Raw genomic sequence first — 19,058 nt, 5'->3', positions numbered from 1 at the left:
TTCACCTTTCATCTTCAGCCAAAGACAAAACCAATGAAATTTTGCAACTGCCTTATCCTCAAAAATGAGCATGGTGGGGATCATGTCCCATCCCGTCCCTTAAAAAACATTTTTGAAAAACTATGGAAAGCAGCACATGCCTAAAAAACAGTGATTGCTTACAGGAAGTTTGTTCTCTGGAACCTGCTGCAGAAACCAGAAGCCTCTGGGTCTTGAGAATAATACATAAGGGTTTGTCATATTTTGAGGGTTATTTTCTTTGTTTGGGCTTTTGCAATTCCGGAATTCAAACCACTGGCTTCACACATGCCAGACATGTGCTCTACATCTGCACTACATCCCCAGCTGCAGGTGCGGGTACTTTGACTTTTTCCTTCCTTCCTTCCTTCCTTCCTTCCTTCCTTCCTTCCTTCCTTCCTTCCTTCCTTCCTTCCTTCCTTCCTTCCTTCCTTCCTTCCTTCCTTCCTTCTTTCCTTCCTTCCTTCCTTCCTTCCTTTCTTCTTTCCTTCCTTCCTTTCTTCTTTCCTTCCTCCCTTTCTTCCTTCCTCCTTCCTTCCCTTCCTTCGTTCCTTCCTTATTCCTCCCTCCCTCCCTTCGTTCTTTCCTTATTCTTTCCTTCCCCCTCCTTCTTTCCTTTCTTCCTTCCTCTTTCTTTCTTTCGTATTCCTCCCTCCCTCCTTCCTTCCTCCCTCTCATATTTCCTCTTCCTCCTTTCTTTCTCTTTTTCTTTCTCTTTTTCTTTCTTTCTTTCTTTCTTTTTCTTTCTTTCTTTCTTTCTTTCTTTCTTTCTTTCTTTCTTTCTTTCTTTCTTTCTTTCTTTCCTTCTCTCTTTCTTTCTTCTTTCTTTCTTTCTTTCTTTCTCTCTCTCTCTTTCTTTCTTTCTTTCTTTCTCTCTCTCTTTCTCTCTTTCTTTCTTTCTTTCTCTCTTTCTTTCTTTCTCTCTTTCTTTCCTTCTCTCTTTCCTTCTTTCTTTCTTTCTTTCTCTCTCTCTCTCTCTCTCTTTCTTTCTTTCTTTCTTTCTTTCTTTCTGTCTTTCTTTCTTTCTTTCTTTCTTTCTTTCTTTCTTTCTTTCTTTCTTTCTTTCTTTCTTTCTTTCTTTCCTTTTCTTTCTTTTTCTTTCTTTTCTCACATTTTCTCTCTCTTTCTCATCTGCATGATGCCAGAGTTCCAACCTAGATAGATCCTTGATCCTCAATCCTAAATTTTCCCTACCTGAGCTCTATCCCAGCCACAATTATATTGTTTTCATTTTTAGCAAAGACACTGAGGCTTTTCTGCATGCCATGAAACTGAGATGCAGATGAAAATTCAGAGTTCATTTTGTTCTCCTGGGGAGCAAAAATTAAAATACTTCCAGACTTTCAATTCCAGAATTTTAGAATTAAATCTCAGTGGAAGATTTGAGCAACTTTCTGACTTACTTTTTTTTTTTTTTAGCCATCATTTAAAAATCTTTTGTCTAAACTGACTGTTTTCTTTCTTCTCTTTAAGATATGATGTTTGGAAATCAACTCTCCTGTTGGAGCCTTGGAGAGAGAAAAAAAAATAGCTAATTGAAAATAACTCGTTGCTCTTTGATTTGATAGTTCCCAATGTTTTGATATGCCCAGTCAGCCATCTGCAGCTCTGAACTCCCTGCTGAGGAACTGGGGGTGGGGGGGGGTGGGGGGGGGTGGGGGGGGAGACAAAGAAACGGAGAAACTGGAAAAGACATCGCGATGTGAGGCGAGCAGATTTTGGCAGCCAGACGGAATTTCAACCACAATCCTTTTGGGAAATCAGTCTAAAACGAAACTGTTCACAATAAACATGGAATTAAAAAGCATGTTGTAGGAGTGACCCAAAAGGAATGTGATTCCCCTCCAGGACACGCAAGACAAAGGATGAACTGTTTCTAGATTCTTGCTTCAGCTTTCCTAAGAGTAAGTGAACCTTTAAAATTGGGCTATTTTGCATGTAGAATATAATATATGACTTCAAATAGGGAATACCAAACTTTGGGATGGAAATTATTAAATACAGAAGAGTTAAAATCTGCAAAGAACTTAGTAAAGTTTTGAATTTTCACATCATCTGAGAGTTATTCTATGGGTAAATAATCATTTGCTAAATTAATATTGTTTGCTTAATTTTAGACCACTACCAAAGCCTGTTTTAATACATAGAAAATATTATTGAATAGTCTTCTTCAATAAATTGAAATAATGCAATTTTTGTCTTGGCCCTTCGCAAGTCTGAACTATTTATCAAAATTTGAATTATTTATTCTTTTTGATTGTTTTTAATTCTGCTTTCAGAAGAATTGTTAGCAGTGGGTGAATACAAAGTCTTCTGAGTTGGGGATTGTGTTTATTGACTTCAGAATCAAGAAAATGCGGGTCAATATTTTATTGATCTTGCTTACCACATTTAATAGCTAAGAATTTTTATCTAATTATTGTGTGCTATTTTTTCTCTGAATAGTAGGAGTTACATCTGACCATAAAGTCAATCATTTTTTTAGATAATACAACTTGTTCAGGACAATTTAATCTTAATATTTAATATTTAAACTTAATATTTTGAGCTACTACCAGAAAAAGTATTTTTGTTCCCTGATATTTACATTGAAATTTGCAATGAAAAATTTAATTGTCAGGAACAGATAACCACAATCATGAAAATAAGATGGTGTCAATTATTTTTTAGTCATAAGTCTTTCCAGCACATGCATCAACCCTCAAATCTCTTTCTCCTCTCTCTCTCTCTCTCTCTCTCTCTCTCTCTCTCTCTCTCTCTCTCTCTCTCTCTCTCTCACACACACACACACACACACACATTATATTTAACCCTTCAGATATTCATATACTGTGGTTTACCAGAAAAATTGTTTTTATTAATTGGAAATGATTCAGGTGGGGTTTAGTTCAGGCAAAATGATATCAAAGTTTGTTCCTCTGCCATTGTTATCAGAAACTCATTCATCTAACTTTATGTATCCTTTAGTTCTTTCCTGGACCATTTCTAAATGCAGGCTCTATCCACCTTTGTTCTAGAAATGATGTTCGTCTAAGGAATGTGGTATTAGTTTTACCCTTAAGCCCTATCTATAGCTGCTTTGAGAATGACTTTCTATCCTGTTCTTTAGTGCCCACCTTTCTCCAGCTGCTGGTATTCATTTTCTGTGCCTCCTCTAGCAAATGACCACAAATTTAAGGGCTTAAATGAAAACAGATTTTTCTGTTCTACAGTTTGGGAGGGAGGGAAGAAGTTAAATGTGAGTCTTCTGGACTGACATCTGGAGACTGCCAACTGCATTTCTTCTTCAGGATGGAGAGAAAGTTTTGTTTTCTTCTTTTGGCCAGCTTCTTAGGGCTGCCTAGATTCCCTGGCTCCTGCCTTTCTTTTATTTTCAAAGCCTGAAACTTGTGTCTCAATCTTTTCCCACGGCATCACTCTGACCTCTTTTGCTTGCAATTTCTCCGTAGAAATATCGAGGCATGTCTGCTTAGGTCATTCAGAAATTTTTGTTTTCAAATCATCAGATTAACCATTTTAATTTCATCTGCTAATGAAATTCCCCTTTGCTATACAATATGATACATTTTCATGTTTCCTGATTAAATGAAATTACCACAAAACAGCACTCCCTGCAAGAAACTATGGTTAGATTTGGTCTGGTTTGGTGATGCTGAGGTTATTTTGAGTAGGTGATCTTCCCAGTTGAACTGTTTCCTATATGTATATGGATTTGCTCTTGCACCCTAATTGCAATCAGGATTTTGGATCAGGAACCTATTTATCAGAAGTCACCTCACTGGTACTCTTCCGATTCTCATCTGTCTTCAATATGCCCAAAAGAAAGAAGACAAGACTAACCTAAAAATTCTCCTAGCCAACTGAACTTGACCTCTAAACATCACATCAAACCTCAGGTCACTACTTCTGGAGCACTTCCCAAACCAATTCCCTCTCCTAGAATACAAAGTTCTGTTGGCTCAGAGTATGTTATGTTTTAGTTATCAGTTAAAAAGAAATGTTGGAAAGGACTAGAACAATAGTATAGTGGCTAAGATGCTTATTATGCAACATGGCCAACCTGAGTTCAATCCCTAGCATCCTATATAGACCCCCCAAAACCACCATAATTGATTTTTGAGCTCAGATCCAGGAAAAAAATCCCTGAGCACAACTTGTATGGCAAATAAATAAATAAATAAATAAATAAATAAATAAATAAATAAAAGTATTGGCAGTCACACTTTACAAGTCTTACTATTTTCTTATCCTTACAGATAGGAAAATAATAAAAATATTTTATTTTTATTTCTTTGGGTTTATTTTTTATTGTGCCTTTGCACTCAGGAATTCCTTCTGGCAGTGCTCTGGGGATCCACATGTGATGCCACAGATTAAACCTAGGTGGGCTACATGCAATGCAAGGACCCTACCTTCTATAGTATCTTTCTAGCTCCCAAGATATTCCTTTTGCTAGACAATTATGTGACTTACTCTAAGCTAAACAAGAGCTATCCCTACTTACTCACTACTTTGCTCTTGTGAAAGAACATTATTAGTGTCGTTTTCCTTAATTGAATAAAAAAATAAAAATAAAAAAATTGAAGAGAAAGTTTTCTATTCTAAGACAGGAAAGGCAAAAACAATTCTCAGTGCAGCAATATTTTCAAAGGCAGCACCAGGTTTTTTCCTAGAAATTCTTTTCATTCAGCCAGTAGATGAGTTCTGCTTCTCTGGTTGCAATTGATGAACATGTATTTCATTCCTCTGTATACCAAGGTTGGAGTTGAAAAAAACAAAAATATTCTCAGGATATAGATGCTCCTTTCTCTCATCTCCCTAGTTTTCGCTGATGTGGGATCTGAGCTCATGTTCTTGACTTAGCCTTTGAACAGCACATATCATGTCAAGGGATTGTGTGGGTTTTAGAGCTTTCTCAGTAACTTTAGACCAAAGAAATGGCTTCCATTAATTTTAACATATAAATTTGGTTTTGGATTGCTGAAAACTTCCTTTGTCTATTCTTAATATGAGGCACATTTTAATAATTTGGCTGACATTTAGAGAGGAGACATATGGTTCACGGTTAAACCATATTATAGCTTTCTGTGAATGGCTATTTCATCTATGTCCTTTTTTTTTTTTCATTTTGGAATGTATTTCTAGGAAACCAAGCAAGTTGACTTGCCCCTTCTGTTTAGAAGAAAGCAAACTGATCCCCCCACCCCTTTACTAAACTGTGAAGTTGGTGTGAATCCTTTGTAAAGTTCCTTTGCTACCAATCTGGGGACTAGCAGAATCTCTGATCTGGCACAGACAAGACAACTTGCCCAATAATCCCAAGCTAAATTTTTATGGCACTAAATTTTATAAATTTATGGCTATAAATTTTATATCATACTGATTAGGAATGGGTGTTCCAGTCCTTAGTCATATAATTAATAGCATATGATTAATCTATTAGTAGCATATGATAGTCACTTTGGCTCTCCAAATCTTTCATCTTTCAATTAATTGTCTCAAATGCTTATTATAAGAATTTAATGAATCAGTTTTAATGAAACACTTTGAACTACCTAGAACATAGGAAAGTACTAGATATTGTCAATATTTTTTCTTCTACACCTCATATCCAAACTTCAGTTACTCTGGCCATAATGATCAACATGACTGTCTCTCAAGTTTATGAAGTTTTTTTTGTTTGTTTGTTTTTTGTTTTATCTCCTTCATTTGAGTTCTTTTTCTGATGGGTTTAGTGTCTGTTTGTTTGTTTGTTTTTGAGCCACACCCAGTGACGATCAGGATATACTCCTGGCTATGCGCTCAGAAATTGCTCCTGGCTCAAGGGACCATATGGGACTCCGGATCGAACCTAGGTTAATCCTGGGTCAGCTGCATGCAAGGCAAACACCCTACAGCTGTACTATTGCTCTAGCCCCTGGCGTATTTTTATTTCAGTAGCTGGTTCAAAAACTTTTGAATTTACTTCAAAGTAGATAAAGATAGAGTTAATTTTTCCGTCTAGTGTATACTACACATTTTGCTTAGGCCACATACTGGTTTAAACAAATATATATAATTATAGTTTTGTTGAGGGAGATACACCGTCAACCATGTTGACGGATTACTCCTGACTTAGAGCTTGGGGACTGAATCCAGTGGTATCCCATAAAACACATGGTACCAAGGGATTGACTTGGGTTTCCTACATGCAAAGCAAGCACTCCAGTCCATTAAGCTGCTTCCCTGCTTATGTTGGTTATACATTTTTTTAATTTATAATTTAAATAAATGTGAATACTCAACCTTAATTCCCATGTCCCACGATCATGTCAACTTTTTATATTTTTTTAAATGGCAACCCTCTTATTCCTGGTGGTCCTTGGAGAAATGTGTTTTTCATGTTGTATAAATTAATATAAACAGTATTGTGGAGTAAGTTCTCAATACTGTCTCCTTTAAAAATAAATGTTGGCTTATGGTTGTTAAGGTCACTTTCCTTGCCTATAAATCCTACACCAGCCTTTATACACCGAATTCGTGAATATTGGTTTGTTCTTTACCAAAAAACTCAACATTATGATGAACATCATTACACAGGCCCCCTCTGTGGGAGTTTCCTTGGCAATGTCTCAGTAGCCGAACTGATTGATGGTAGGTTATTGTTAAATAGTCATTAATTGATAATGAATCATCAGAATGATTGTGGAAGTCTAGATTCCCAGACACAAGTATATTTATTCTTGTAGAAAATTGACGCTATTAAGCTTTCCAAGTTTTGACACTCTAAGAAGGGATAAATATAAGTGATATAGTGTAATTGCTTTAATTGTTGTTTCTGCCAGTACTTAGCCTGGATACTCCTTCCTAGGTTTGGCTCTCTTCTCTAGCTTGCAATTGAAAACAGCTGTTGGAATGTTTCTTTGGGATTTGGTTGCACAATATTTTCTGTTTCAGAACTTCAGATTTACTTCCTTCCCTTCCTTCTCTTACAATAAACAGGTCATCATGTGCAAAAGGCGTATCTGTGTGGGCCAGCAAACATGGGCTCTTCTCTGCAAAAACATTCTTAAAAAATGGAGGATGAAAAGAGAGACTTTTCTGGTATGGTCAGATTCTGTCTTCTCATAGTAAGCAAAGAATAATTATAAAGTATTTTCTCAGGTAGCACAAATAGCCTATATTCATTAGCATTTTATTCGTTAGCATTTTCTATGTCTTCTATTCCTAACTAGCAGTCTTAAATTATTTTTTAATCTGAATGTAGCTATTATTTCAAATACTAGAGAGGGAAAGTGTTGTCATTGGTGGCAGGAAATGTACCACCTGAACCATTTAAGGTTGTTACACTTTTTATGACTGTAACTCCATCATGAACAACTTTATTTGTGGGAAAAAAACGTGTAGTATAAAAAACCTTGTATCCATGGTGTTTAAATAAAATAAAAAAAACCCTCTAAAACAAACATAAGATTTCTTTTAAGAACTTAGCATTAATTTATTAATACAAGATTACTTATAACAAAATGATCTGCATATCATAATTAAATAGTAACTCTTAATGTTATAAATGTAAAATGTCCGATAAAATGTTAAGCATTATTTATTTTTTAAATAATTTTATAATATATAATACTTAAATATACTTTTTATAGCGTTCTATATGATATAAAACACATAATCAATACTATTTAAAATATTTTAGTATCAAGTCATGGTGCCTCAAATAAAAATACATATTATTATGTAATAATAATTATGATGTGTCTTATTGGAGTTTTGTTTTTTTGTTTTTGTGGGCCTCACATATGAAAATCAGTTCTCCACTAGTGAACTTCATTACCAATCTTGGAGGCATTTTTGTTTGGTTGGTTGGTATTCGTTTAGGGTCACAATTTGGCAGTGCTCAGGGGTTACTCCAGGCTCTGTGCTCAGGAATCACTCCTGGCAGGCTCGGAGAACCATATGGGATGCCCAAGATCTAACCCTGGACTGCTGCACGTAAGGCAAATGCCCTGCTGTGCTATCACTCCAGCCCCCTTGAAGGCATTTTTTTTTTGGGGGGGGGGTCACATCTGGCAGTGCTCAGGGGTTACTCCTGGCTCTATGCTGAGAAATCACTCCTGGAAGGCTCATGGGATGCCAGGATTCGAACCACTGACTTTCTGCATGCAAGGCAAACACCTTTCCTCCATGCTATCTCTCCAGCCCCAGATTTGAAGGCATTTTTTTAAGAAGAATCCATGTTTAGAATTTTTCTGGGAGAAAAATGCTAATAAAAGCCAATTTTCATTTTAATTGTGTGAAGTTCAGGGCTAGAATTTGATCTAGAACACATCAAAAAATAATTCAAACTTTAAAAAGAGCTCAAGACCAATTGTAGTATTTTCATACAATTTTAGAATTAATACACAATTACCCAATTGTGCTCAACTGCACAATATCTGATTTGAAGAGAAATGAATATATAAACAAAAAATGATATTTTAATGATTACTTTTATTGATATTATACTTGTTTTTTTTCTGATCACAAGAACAATTAGATGTGCTTTATGTTATGTAATACATTTATAAAAATGAAATAACTTAAATTATTGATAATAGATTTGCAGGTCAAAGGTCAACATATTATTATCCCTTTTGATGAACATTGCTTATGTGTGTATCTTTTCAAAATACGTACTGAATTCATGGATGGAAGGTGACAGAAGTATAAAAATAAACCCTGCATAGAGCAGGGAATGTAATAATAATGGCTATAAATTTTTTTCTATTCTAATTAGATGCTGTATTTATAAAATTGAACGTTTTTATCAGTATTGTACCAGTCAATTTATCTCTTGTTTAATTATTATAAACACAAGATCTTCCATTTTTATTTTTTCTTATTTTATTATTATTAACAACTTTGGGTTTGGGCCACACCCAGTAGTGCTCAGGGGTTACTCCTGGCTCTGTACTCAGGAATCACTCCTGATGGGCTTAGAGGACAGTATGGGATAGTGGGACTTGAACCTGGGTCAGCCATGTTCAAGTCAAGCACCCTACAAGTTGTTCCTTCATCCCTGACACAAAAGATGTTTTAAAAAAATTCTATGATCTGGAGCACAGCAATAGGACATTTGCCTTGCATGCAGCTAACCCAGGACAGATGGTGGTTCGAATCCCAGCATCCCATATAGTCCCCCGAGCCTGCCAGGAGAGATTTCTGAGCACAGAGCCAGGAGTTGCCCCTGAGCACCACCGAGTGTGGCCCAACCTCCACCCAAAATTCTATATTTTATTTAGAACATAAAACTAGTTTAGTTGTGTGGGATAATCTATATCCAGATTATATAGAGTAGAATCTTGTCAGAATTTAAAATGCATTCTCTTGCATTTTCACTTCTAGAATGTTCTGGGAATGAACAAGATTTGTAAAGTTCTCTTTGTAAAAATGAGTCATATTTTGGGTTTCTTTTTCTGCATGCAGGAGAAGAAATTATGCCTTATGCATGTTGATGATGAAATTGTTTTTCCTATTGACAACATAGATGGAGCTTTTAATTCCATACCAGTTAGTCAAGAATCCTGTTCAAACTTGATTCCACAATCCCAGCTGGTGAGGCTGGTCACAGAGAATGAGATAACAAATGAACAAACACACACACACTAGGACTGTCCAAACTTTAGGGTCAACTGAGCCTCCATTATTGATTGGGCTCACAAGTAGATCATTTATTCCATACAATATCCCTCCCCCATTCTGACTCCCAATGTCTGAGTCATTAGAGTGCACAGAGACCTTAAGGACAGTTAGTAAACACATCAGCATTCAGAAGTACATGAACAGAGGCTGGAGTATTTCACATAAACAATCAGCAGGCACCCTTAAAATGAGAAGTCATAACAATTTCCTCTTCTCTTTATGCCTATGTTTCCCTCAGCAGCTAAAATTCCCAAACTGTTCATTCAAGTCTCCCCTGGGAACAAAACCCGTCATATTCTAAGATCTTAAAGATTTGACCCAGGGGACTATCCCAACTTTGGGGTTTTGTATTAGGGTAACATCTTCCACACCACCTAACCTTTCTTCATCATTGTCACTCCAGTTGCAACAAGACTGTAAATGGTTGTAAATTTGTCAAGCAAATCAGTCTTTAACATTTTCATTAAAGTGGAACACATTTTTAATGGAAATTGATGAGGACTTTAATGGGAATTGATGTTATAATTCTGTCTAAGACGATGTGGTGCTTATTTTAGACTGTGCAGGTTGAAGGATAAAAGAAAACCGAGGCAATGAACAACTAGTAGAAAAGAGATGAAACTTATGCTATGTGAGAAATCATTTTAAATTTGTTTCGTCTATGATTGCATAGCTCCTGTTGGCTTACTTTGTCTCTCTCTGCCACGCAGGAATGGTTTTTCTCATTTCTTCTAGTCCTGTTTGCAGACCTATTTTTCTCTAATCTACATCAAGTTCATGACTTTCCTCAAGTGGCTGCAAAGAATCTGGGACGTGTGGATAATTTCAATGATTCTAATTATATTATTGCATTTACACCGGACACACAAACAACCCAAGAGATAATGAACAAAGTGGCGTCAGCCCCATTCATGAAAGGTATGTTCTTTGCTAGTTATCTGAAAAAATGCATGGAATTTATTTGGGGATTACCTTGATAAATTGTTAAATGTTCAGATTTCTAATTTTTTTTTTTTTGGTTTTTGGGCCACACCCGGCGATGCTGAGGGGGGTTACTCCTGGCTGTCTGCTCAGAAATAGCTCCTGGCAGGCACGGGGGACCATATGGGACACCGGGATTTGAACCAACCACCTTTGGTCCTGGATCGGCTGCTTGCAAGGCAAATGCCGCTGTGCTATCTCTCCGGGCCCCAGATTTCTAAATTTAATTAAACAACAGTAATGCATATTCCTTTCCAATATCAAGGGAATATTAGTCTGTTGACAGTCTTCCATTTAGAACATTTTATGTTAAAAAGTTGTCCTTATTACAGCCCATATAATTTAGAGAGTGATTGAGACCATTTTCATTTTCATATTAGGGTCAGCCAATTTGAGAGCCACTGAGACCATTTTCAATTATTGTAATGATTATTATTTTTTGGTGGGGCACACCCGGCTGTGCTCAGGGGTTACTCCTGGCTATCTACTCAGAAATAGCTCCTGGCAGACACGGGGGACTATATGGGATTCCAGGATTCAAACCAACAACCTTAGGTCCTGGGTTGGCTGCTTGCAAGGCAAATGCCGCTGGCTGTGCTATCAATGATTATTATTTTAATGTAATGTTAGAATATTACTGTTCTAATACAAAATAATAACATTATTGTGAGAATGCTAGTATGTGTAAAATGTATCAGGTCAAATAATTATGAAATAGTTTATGAACTTCTGTGTTCTTGAAACACAGGGTCTAAGTAGAGTGGAAAGGAGAAGCAGAAATCTGAAAAGGGAAACTTACTGTGTGTGAGAAATATTGTCATGGCAAATTGCTAGCAAACAGTTATGCCAGAAGATTCAACTTGGAGAAACTACCAGTAGTAGACAAGCTAGTTTAAATTCAGCAAGAATTTTAAGATCGATTTGCAACATATTTTAAGTAGATTTAAATTCATGCTTTTTCGTAACATTAAAGGAAATTATAATTAACCGAAGTATAATGTAGAGAAAATCAGTTCTTACTATGAAAATTAATAATGGTGAAATAGTGTTGCTTTAAAATAAAAAATAATGTCTAATGTCTATGTATCTGGGTAAGGCTTTTCTCTCACAGCAAGGCCTGGCACCTTTAGCCCCTTCGGCTGTCAGATCTGAAGACACAGGATAAAGGTGGAGAAATAATCAGTCAGTTAAAATTTCATTGGAGACAGCTCAGCTTATTCTATGGCCCTAATGCATTATGTGCATTTCCTCACACGGCTTCTATGCTCAACTTATTCTAGGCTGCTTCTCCTCTGGCTTTCTGCCTCCTTTTTTCCCTTCCCCCAGCCAGACCCTTTTCTTTATCCTTTTCAGGGGTGGTGAACAAGTTCAACACAAAGAGCCAACATTTTAACTGTGAGAGTCAGAGAGCCACACCACGCAGTGACCTGCCAAAACAGACACTCACACAAAAGCACATAATTTTAACAATAATATATTAAACACATATTGCACTTTGCCATTTTGAGTGAGGGTCAAAATCCTGTTCACCACCCCTGCTGCAGATCTCTATGGACCAGGGTGGGGAGCAGCCCTATAATCCAGGAGTGAATAATATTTCAACAGAAAGCTTAGGCGTTAGAGGAGGAATACCTTACAAAGTAACTCTAAGTATCTGACATGGATTGTACTCGTTTAGATGAGATTGTACTCGTTTAGGTGAGCCAGTTATGCAAAAATACTGCTCTGTAAATATTACTTACCAATAAATGTAAAAGAAGTGATGGGAATATACTCTGAATCTCATCTCAATATGGATAGTTAATAGTTGCTGAGATCTCAAAAGAGATACAGTCAGAAATGGCAGCTTGACACTCTCATAAAAGAACACATACAAATCCACATAAACATTTCTGAATGATTAGGCCTATTTTGGGGCCATACCCAAAACCACACCCAGGAATCATCCCTGGTATGAGGGACCATAAGGGTTACTAGAGACAGAAACTGGTTGACCTTGTACAAGACAAGCACCCTACCTGATGTCCTACGTCTCTGACCCTCCATTATATTTTTTAAAACAAACAATTTTCTTTTGAGAAAGGATTCTTTTTTTTTTCTTTCTTTCTTTTTTGGAGGGGGAGGGGGAGGAGGAGAAGAGAGGGAGAGGAAAAAGGAAGAGGAGAGAGGGAGAAGGAGAGGAGAGGGGAGGGGAGGGAAGAAGAAGGGAGAGGAGAGTGGGAAGAGGAGTGGAGAGGAGGGGAGGGGAGGAAAAGGGGAAAGCAAAGAGGGGAAGAGAGGAGAGAAGAGGAGAAGAGGGGAAGAGAGGAGAAGAGGAAGAAGAAAGAAGGAAGAGGAGAGAGGGGAAGAGCGGAGAGGATGAGAGGGGAGATAGTAAAGAGGGGAGAGAACAGAGGAGGAGAAGGGGAGAGAGGAGAGCGAGAAAGGACTCATAACAATTTTATGTTGTCTTTGAAAGTTTGGCCACCTGGTACTATTGTCAAATAATGCATATATTTATAGGTATGTATGGTATGTGGGATTTTAAAGGTAAGCATCAGTTTTGCTATTACCTCAAATTTATGAAAGGATTGGTTACATAATTTATTTGCAAAAGCATAATTTATGTGTGATAAAAGAAATTGTTTTGTGACACCTGTAGTTTTTCCAGGTAAGAAGTTAGCACTTTCTCCAAGTTCACACTATAAAGAATGAGTCTCATATAGAACCAGAACAGAATTTACCTGAAGAAAAGTTAGCATAAATTGTGTTACATAATTGAATGTAATAAGTTGCCTATTGTTCACATAGAAATCTTGTTTATTTAGCAATTCCATATTTTTCACATGGCAGGAAAAATAATCATGGGATGGCCTGATGAAAAAAGCATGAATTTATTGAACTTGAACTATTCTATAGATGCAGTAAGAGTCATATTTAATGATGCATTCTCTTATCACTTGAAGTTTACCTGGGGAACTCGAATCCCCAGGATAAAGGAACACAGAGACCATTTAGGTAAGTTCCCAATGAATAAAATACTTTGTGGTCATTATTTGCAAGGAGGTATATGTGATAGCAGAAGTGGGTATAAATACATATAATATAGATTATTAATTTCTGAACAAAACTATATTAATTTTTTATGAAATTAAGATAAGGTTCTTACATTGTTAAGTAATTAGTTTTAGAGTTAGAAAGATAGTACAGGGGTTAAAGCACAAGCAGACAACCCTGGTTCAATCGGTAACACCAAGTGATCCTCCAAAAATCACCAAGTGCATCCAGAAAGTCCCTAAGCACAAAAAGGGCATAACACTTCATCTCTGAGTATTCCTGAAGTGACCCGATAATCCCAGACACTAAAGAGCACAAGCAATACTGCATCTTTGAATCCCAGCCCAATTATTTGAGAACTACTAGGATTACCCCCACCCCCAGACTTTCTCAATATCATATAGGCACCCACCAAATAAACTAGGGTTACTAATTTTCTTGTTATACCTAAAGAAAACTTCAAGAAAATACTTTTGTACAATGACTTCCAAAAACATTTTAAGCAGTATTTTCTTTCTCTATGAAATGCAAAAATGAAAACCCATTAAAAATTCTAATGGAGAGCATCATAAGAGCAAATAAAAAATTATTAAGAGCTCATCTTAAAAATATTTATCAAACAATTCTGGTACATTCTCCTTGGATATGTTTATAAACTTCACTGAGAAGTCTATATTTCATAAACTTGGAGAACTCGTTGGAACATTTAAACTACTGAATTTTTTCTGTCATCAAAAATGTCCCACCCCCTTATGCTCTTACTCTTTTTTAAAGCTCATTGTGGAGTAATTGATGAAAATGTCCGTTGTGAAGCTTCAATATTCTGGTCGAAAGGCTTTGTAGCTTTTCAGGCTGCCATTAATGCCGCTATCATTGAAGTAAGTAATAAGTTAAAAAAATGTTTGCACTGTAAATGATTGCAAGATGGTGGATGGTGATGAACTGTCTTGCATTATCATTTATTTTATTCACTTAATTTTGATGTAATATTGTGAAGGATTGCTATAAGGAAACCATGACGCCAAGTACAGAGGATCAGTACATAAATTAAATGGGCATAAACATTTCTTTAGGGATACTGGGTGGTGGGGAGAGAGCATATGAATTCATCATCATAACCAAGGTTTTTATTCTATCATGGATTATGGTTTGGTAGCCAGACAACTAAATATTTTTCTAATAAAAATATTACAAAGATCTCCTAATTGAAGTGGCACTTTAGTTGGAATTTCAAACATAAGCAAAATTTACAAGCGTTTCAAAGCACAGGATCATGATGGTAAGACTTATGTAAATATGGACCACTCCTAATTTCTTATAATTGAGAGAAAATGCTTGAGGTTAAAATTCTTTTAATTATAAAAATGTGTTCATTGATTTCTTTAGATCACCACAAATCATTCTGTTATGGAAGAACTGATGTCAGTCACTGGTATAAACATGAAGATATTACCTTTTATTGCTCAAGCAGGACTGGGGACTGATATTTTCATTTTCTTGTGCATTATTTCCTTTTCTGCATTTATATATTATGTCTCAGTCAATATTACACAAGAAAGACAGTATATGAAGCCATTGATGACGATGATGGGACTTCGAGAGTCAGCATTCTGGTAAATCACTTGATTACTGTTGACCCTAGAGCATAAATATTAGAAAAAGTTAGTTGGTTACAGATCTAGACTTAGATCTATAAAGTATCTTCTTAAAACCTGATATTTTATAATTAGAAAATTGTGAATGGAGTAGATAGTCTTGTAGACTGGATAATGCAACTTTTATATTTCATTACTCTTTTTTTGCTTTCCTCATTTAAAAAATTAGCTTTTAAATTAATTCTGTTATAGTTTAGGTAACATGGTCTCAGTTGTGTTAAACTTATAGCATTGGAGTACAAAGTTAGCTACTCCATCACCACTAAAGTTCCCAAGATCCTCCACCAACGTCCTGATGTCACTTGTAAATTAACTTCCCTCTACTCCTAGGTAACGTCAGTTTTGTAATCCCAGGCCTAGCACTGCCACAATATGATACTCTCTATGCTTTTGTTTTGTCTCTGTATACAGATGAGTAGGATAATTTATATTTATCCCTCTTCTGATTTACTTCACTTAACACAATTCCCTCCAGTTGCACCCACATCACAACAAACTGAAAGATTTCATCTTTTCCTTAGAGTTACATAGCATTCTATTGTGCAGATGTAACGCCACTTCTGTATCCATTCATCTGTCTTTGGACATTTGGATTGTTTCCAGACTTTGTCTCTTGGATTTAGCTCTGAAGTGAATATCAGTATGGATATATCAGGAGTTAATTCTGTGAATGTCTGCTGGTATTCAGGACACTGGCCAACATAAATCACTACCTATTCTATATGGGTTCCCTAATTGGAACCCTAATTCCTTATATGAGTTCCCATACTACATATGGGATATGACCAATCTGTAAGAGTCTGAGGTTTTCTATATTCAATGCAATAAGAATTTCTATATTCAATTGCAATAAGAACCAGGTATTTTACTAAAAAATGATTACCTTTGACCCCCACATTGATTAAATCATCTTTTGTGGCTAAAGGATGAAAATCTTTATGCTGCTTTGCTTACAGAGCTCTCCTTATTGGTGATATTACTGCATAGTCATACACATTGGGGGTAGATAGTGGGGAACAGAAAGATCATTATCCAGCCATTGCTACCTGGAACAAGTTACTTAAACTCTTCAAATCTTTTTTTTTTTTCTGCACTTGAACTACCAGATTCAAGTTAAGAAACCAGATATCAAATATCCCCAATAAACAATAAGGTTTCTTTATGAGTTTAGCTAAAGAATGAACAGGTATTTTCTGCTTCCAAAAGTACAGTCACATCTTGCTTTTACAAGAGACACACATTAGCATTTGTGTTCATTTACTGACATAAATTGAAAGAAAATTTTCCATTTAACAGTAAAAAAGCAAAAGTGTTGTTTATCAACTGGTTCAGACACACAGAAAGTGACCCCCACTAAGGAGCAGGTATATTAATCCTTTCTTTTACTCTATGTTATCGTGTTGCTTGGGTTTTATGCAGTTTGGTAGGTTTTGGGGGGTGGGTCTGGCTAAGGTTAATATTTTTTATGTATAAATTAAGGGTGATTTTTTAAATTTATATCATTACACTTTATAAAGGTTCTCTTAGGAACTATTTACTACTGAAAAGTAGAGGGGGCCAGTTACGTTGAGACATGTTCTAAGAACCCAAGTTCTGAAGCTAGAAAGTAGGTGCTTTGAATTTATACCTTGCAATAATTATTTTCTTTATCACTTTTGTTTCTGAGTTATACCCACCAGTGCTCAGAACTGACTCCTGACTGTGCTCAGGGATCACATCTGGTAGTGTTTGGTGTTTATGTTGTATATAAAGTCAGTACAATACAGTACTGACTTTATATAATTTTAATACAAATAGATAATGAAGAAAACAATTTGGCAATATAGTTTCTCCCTCATTTACACTCAAACCATTGAATTGTTGTGGAGAAAAAAAAAACCCTAAAATAATTTGGTAAAAAAAAAATGATCTTACAAATGTGGTGTCTTCCTCTTTAGAATTTTCTTTTATAAGGATTACAGATTGTAGCTAGAACTACCTAAACTAAATATCTTTTTTAACACTGATCTGGAAAGTTATCTTATTTTTTTTTTTAGATACAGGAATTCAAACCCAAAGTTTTGCCTGCAAAACACAGGCACTCAACTGCTGAACTATATCTCTGGCCCTTGTTTAACATTGAAAATAATATGACAGGGCTGGAGAGACGTACAGTGGCTAAGCTACTTGCCTTGCATGTGGCAGACCTGGGTTCAATCCCTAGCACCGAATGGTCACCTGAGTCCCACCAGGAGTGATACTGAAGCACAGAGTAGCAGTAAGCTCTGAGCAATGCAGGCTGAAGCCCTCAAAAACATAAATAAACAAATAAATCAATGCATTGCCAATATAATGTCATATATTTCCAATGAGAAAGCATTAAAAAAGATTAGGGGTTTCCCATTAAGAACGGTTTGTGGCTGGTCCGATGGCAGTGGTTTATCAGAATTTATTAACGTTAGTATCACAAAAGTTGGTATATAACCCCCCACTGCTCAATTTGACTGGCTTAAAAAAAATGGTTTGTACTGCTGCAAGTCAGCCCCTGAAGAGGTTGACTGATGGAGGGATGGAGGATGAGGTCTTTCCCCTCCAGCTCAGAGCACGCGTCTGCCACCCTGTTCAGCCGGTGGTTCTGAGGTGAAGCGGCGGGTAAACAGCTCGCAGACAGTCAGGCTTGTGGAAATATTAGCTTTATTCGGTGGACAAGACTGAAGTCCAAAGTCTCAGCATCAGTTCCAGCCAAAAGCCCCCCGCCTTCTACAGACCCTTGTTTTTATCCCCCAGAATCAGGTACCACCCAATGGTGGGATCAGATACCACCCAATGGTGGAAACAGAATCAGGTACCACCCTAGGGTGGGGGCAGAATGCCAGGTCACACCCGAGGGTAGGGCACAATCACCGATCAGGGTAGGGTCAGTAACATAATAATCCCATAAAATGTTTACATACACAACATGTACAATCTTGTTTGTACAACATTTGAATAACATAAAGAAAAAGTTAATAAAAAGCAAAGATGAGCCATTTCACACTAACAAAGATCCGTTGAGAAAAGACAAGGACTGCAATTAGGCGAAACTCCCCAAGCATGATTGTATTTTTCACTTGGAATAAAAGAAACCTTAGTGTTCATTGTGGGCTCATTATACACCAGTTGCCATGTTAAATGCATGTCATTTAATTTTTATGAATTTTTAGTAGCAAATAAGGAAACTTAAGTTCTCCTAGTCACTAAGAAAGCAGCAGATAAAACCAGCTCAGATCTACATCATGGAAAAATCTTTAATTTCTCATGTATGAAGAAATCTCTGGATATGGAGAGCAAGAAAAAATGATTTTTGTTTCTCTATCTCTGCAGCCATACTAATCTTAAATTTTCTAGACCAGGGATTGGCAAACTAATATTTATATGTTATATATGTTTTGTATAACCTGAAAACTTGAAACACATCTTCCATTTGCTAATGCTTCAGCAAAACAAATCCAAAGAACAATTGTTTTTGGCATGCAGAAATGTATGAACTTAAAATGTCACTGTCAACAAATTGGTCTACACCCATCATTTGTAAGTGATGAGTGATTTGTGCTACAAAGCCAAGATTGGGTGTTTGCAAACGACACAGCACAACCACCAAGTCTAAAATATTTATTTTCTGGCTCTTAGAGAAAAAGTTTGCTGATGCTTGTTTTGGCATGAGTTTTGATCCACAGTGTT

At 36.4% G+C, this 19,058-nt stretch overlaps 1 protein-coding gene across 1 annotated transcript in view; it reads left to right on the top strand.

Moving 5' to 3' along the window:
• Positions 1–1,673: 1,673 nt before the first annotated feature.
• The window catches only part of ABCA9 (ATP binding cassette subfamily A member 9), a 72,011-nt gene continuing 54,626 nt past the window's right edge, over positions 1,674–19,058 (top strand). The window contains exons 1-6 of the mRNA XM_049772803.1: positions 1,674–1,922; positions 7,000–7,101; positions 10,398–10,605; positions 13,501–13,665; positions 14,479–14,582; positions 15,091–15,317. Of these exons, the coding sequence (XP_049628760.1) occupies positions 7,006–7,101; positions 10,398–10,605; positions 13,501–13,665; positions 14,479–14,582; positions 15,091–15,317 (800 nt within the window). The 5' untranslated portion in view covers positions 1,674–1,922; positions 7,000–7,005. The remainder of the gene's footprint in view (positions 1,923–6,999; positions 7,102–10,397; positions 10,606–13,500; positions 13,666–14,478; positions 14,583–15,090; positions 15,318–19,058) is intronic.

This window comes from Suncus etruscus, chromosome 1 (assembly GCF_024139225.1).
Source record: "Suncus etruscus isolate mSunEtr1 chromosome 1, mSunEtr1.pri.cur, whole genome shotgun sequence".
Taxonomy (NCBI): Eukaryota; Metazoa; Chordata; class Mammalia; order Eulipotyphla; family Soricidae; genus Suncus; species Suncus etruscus.
The sequence above is the reverse complement of the archived record's forward strand: the minus strand, read 5'-3'. Positions and strand labels throughout refer to the sequence as shown.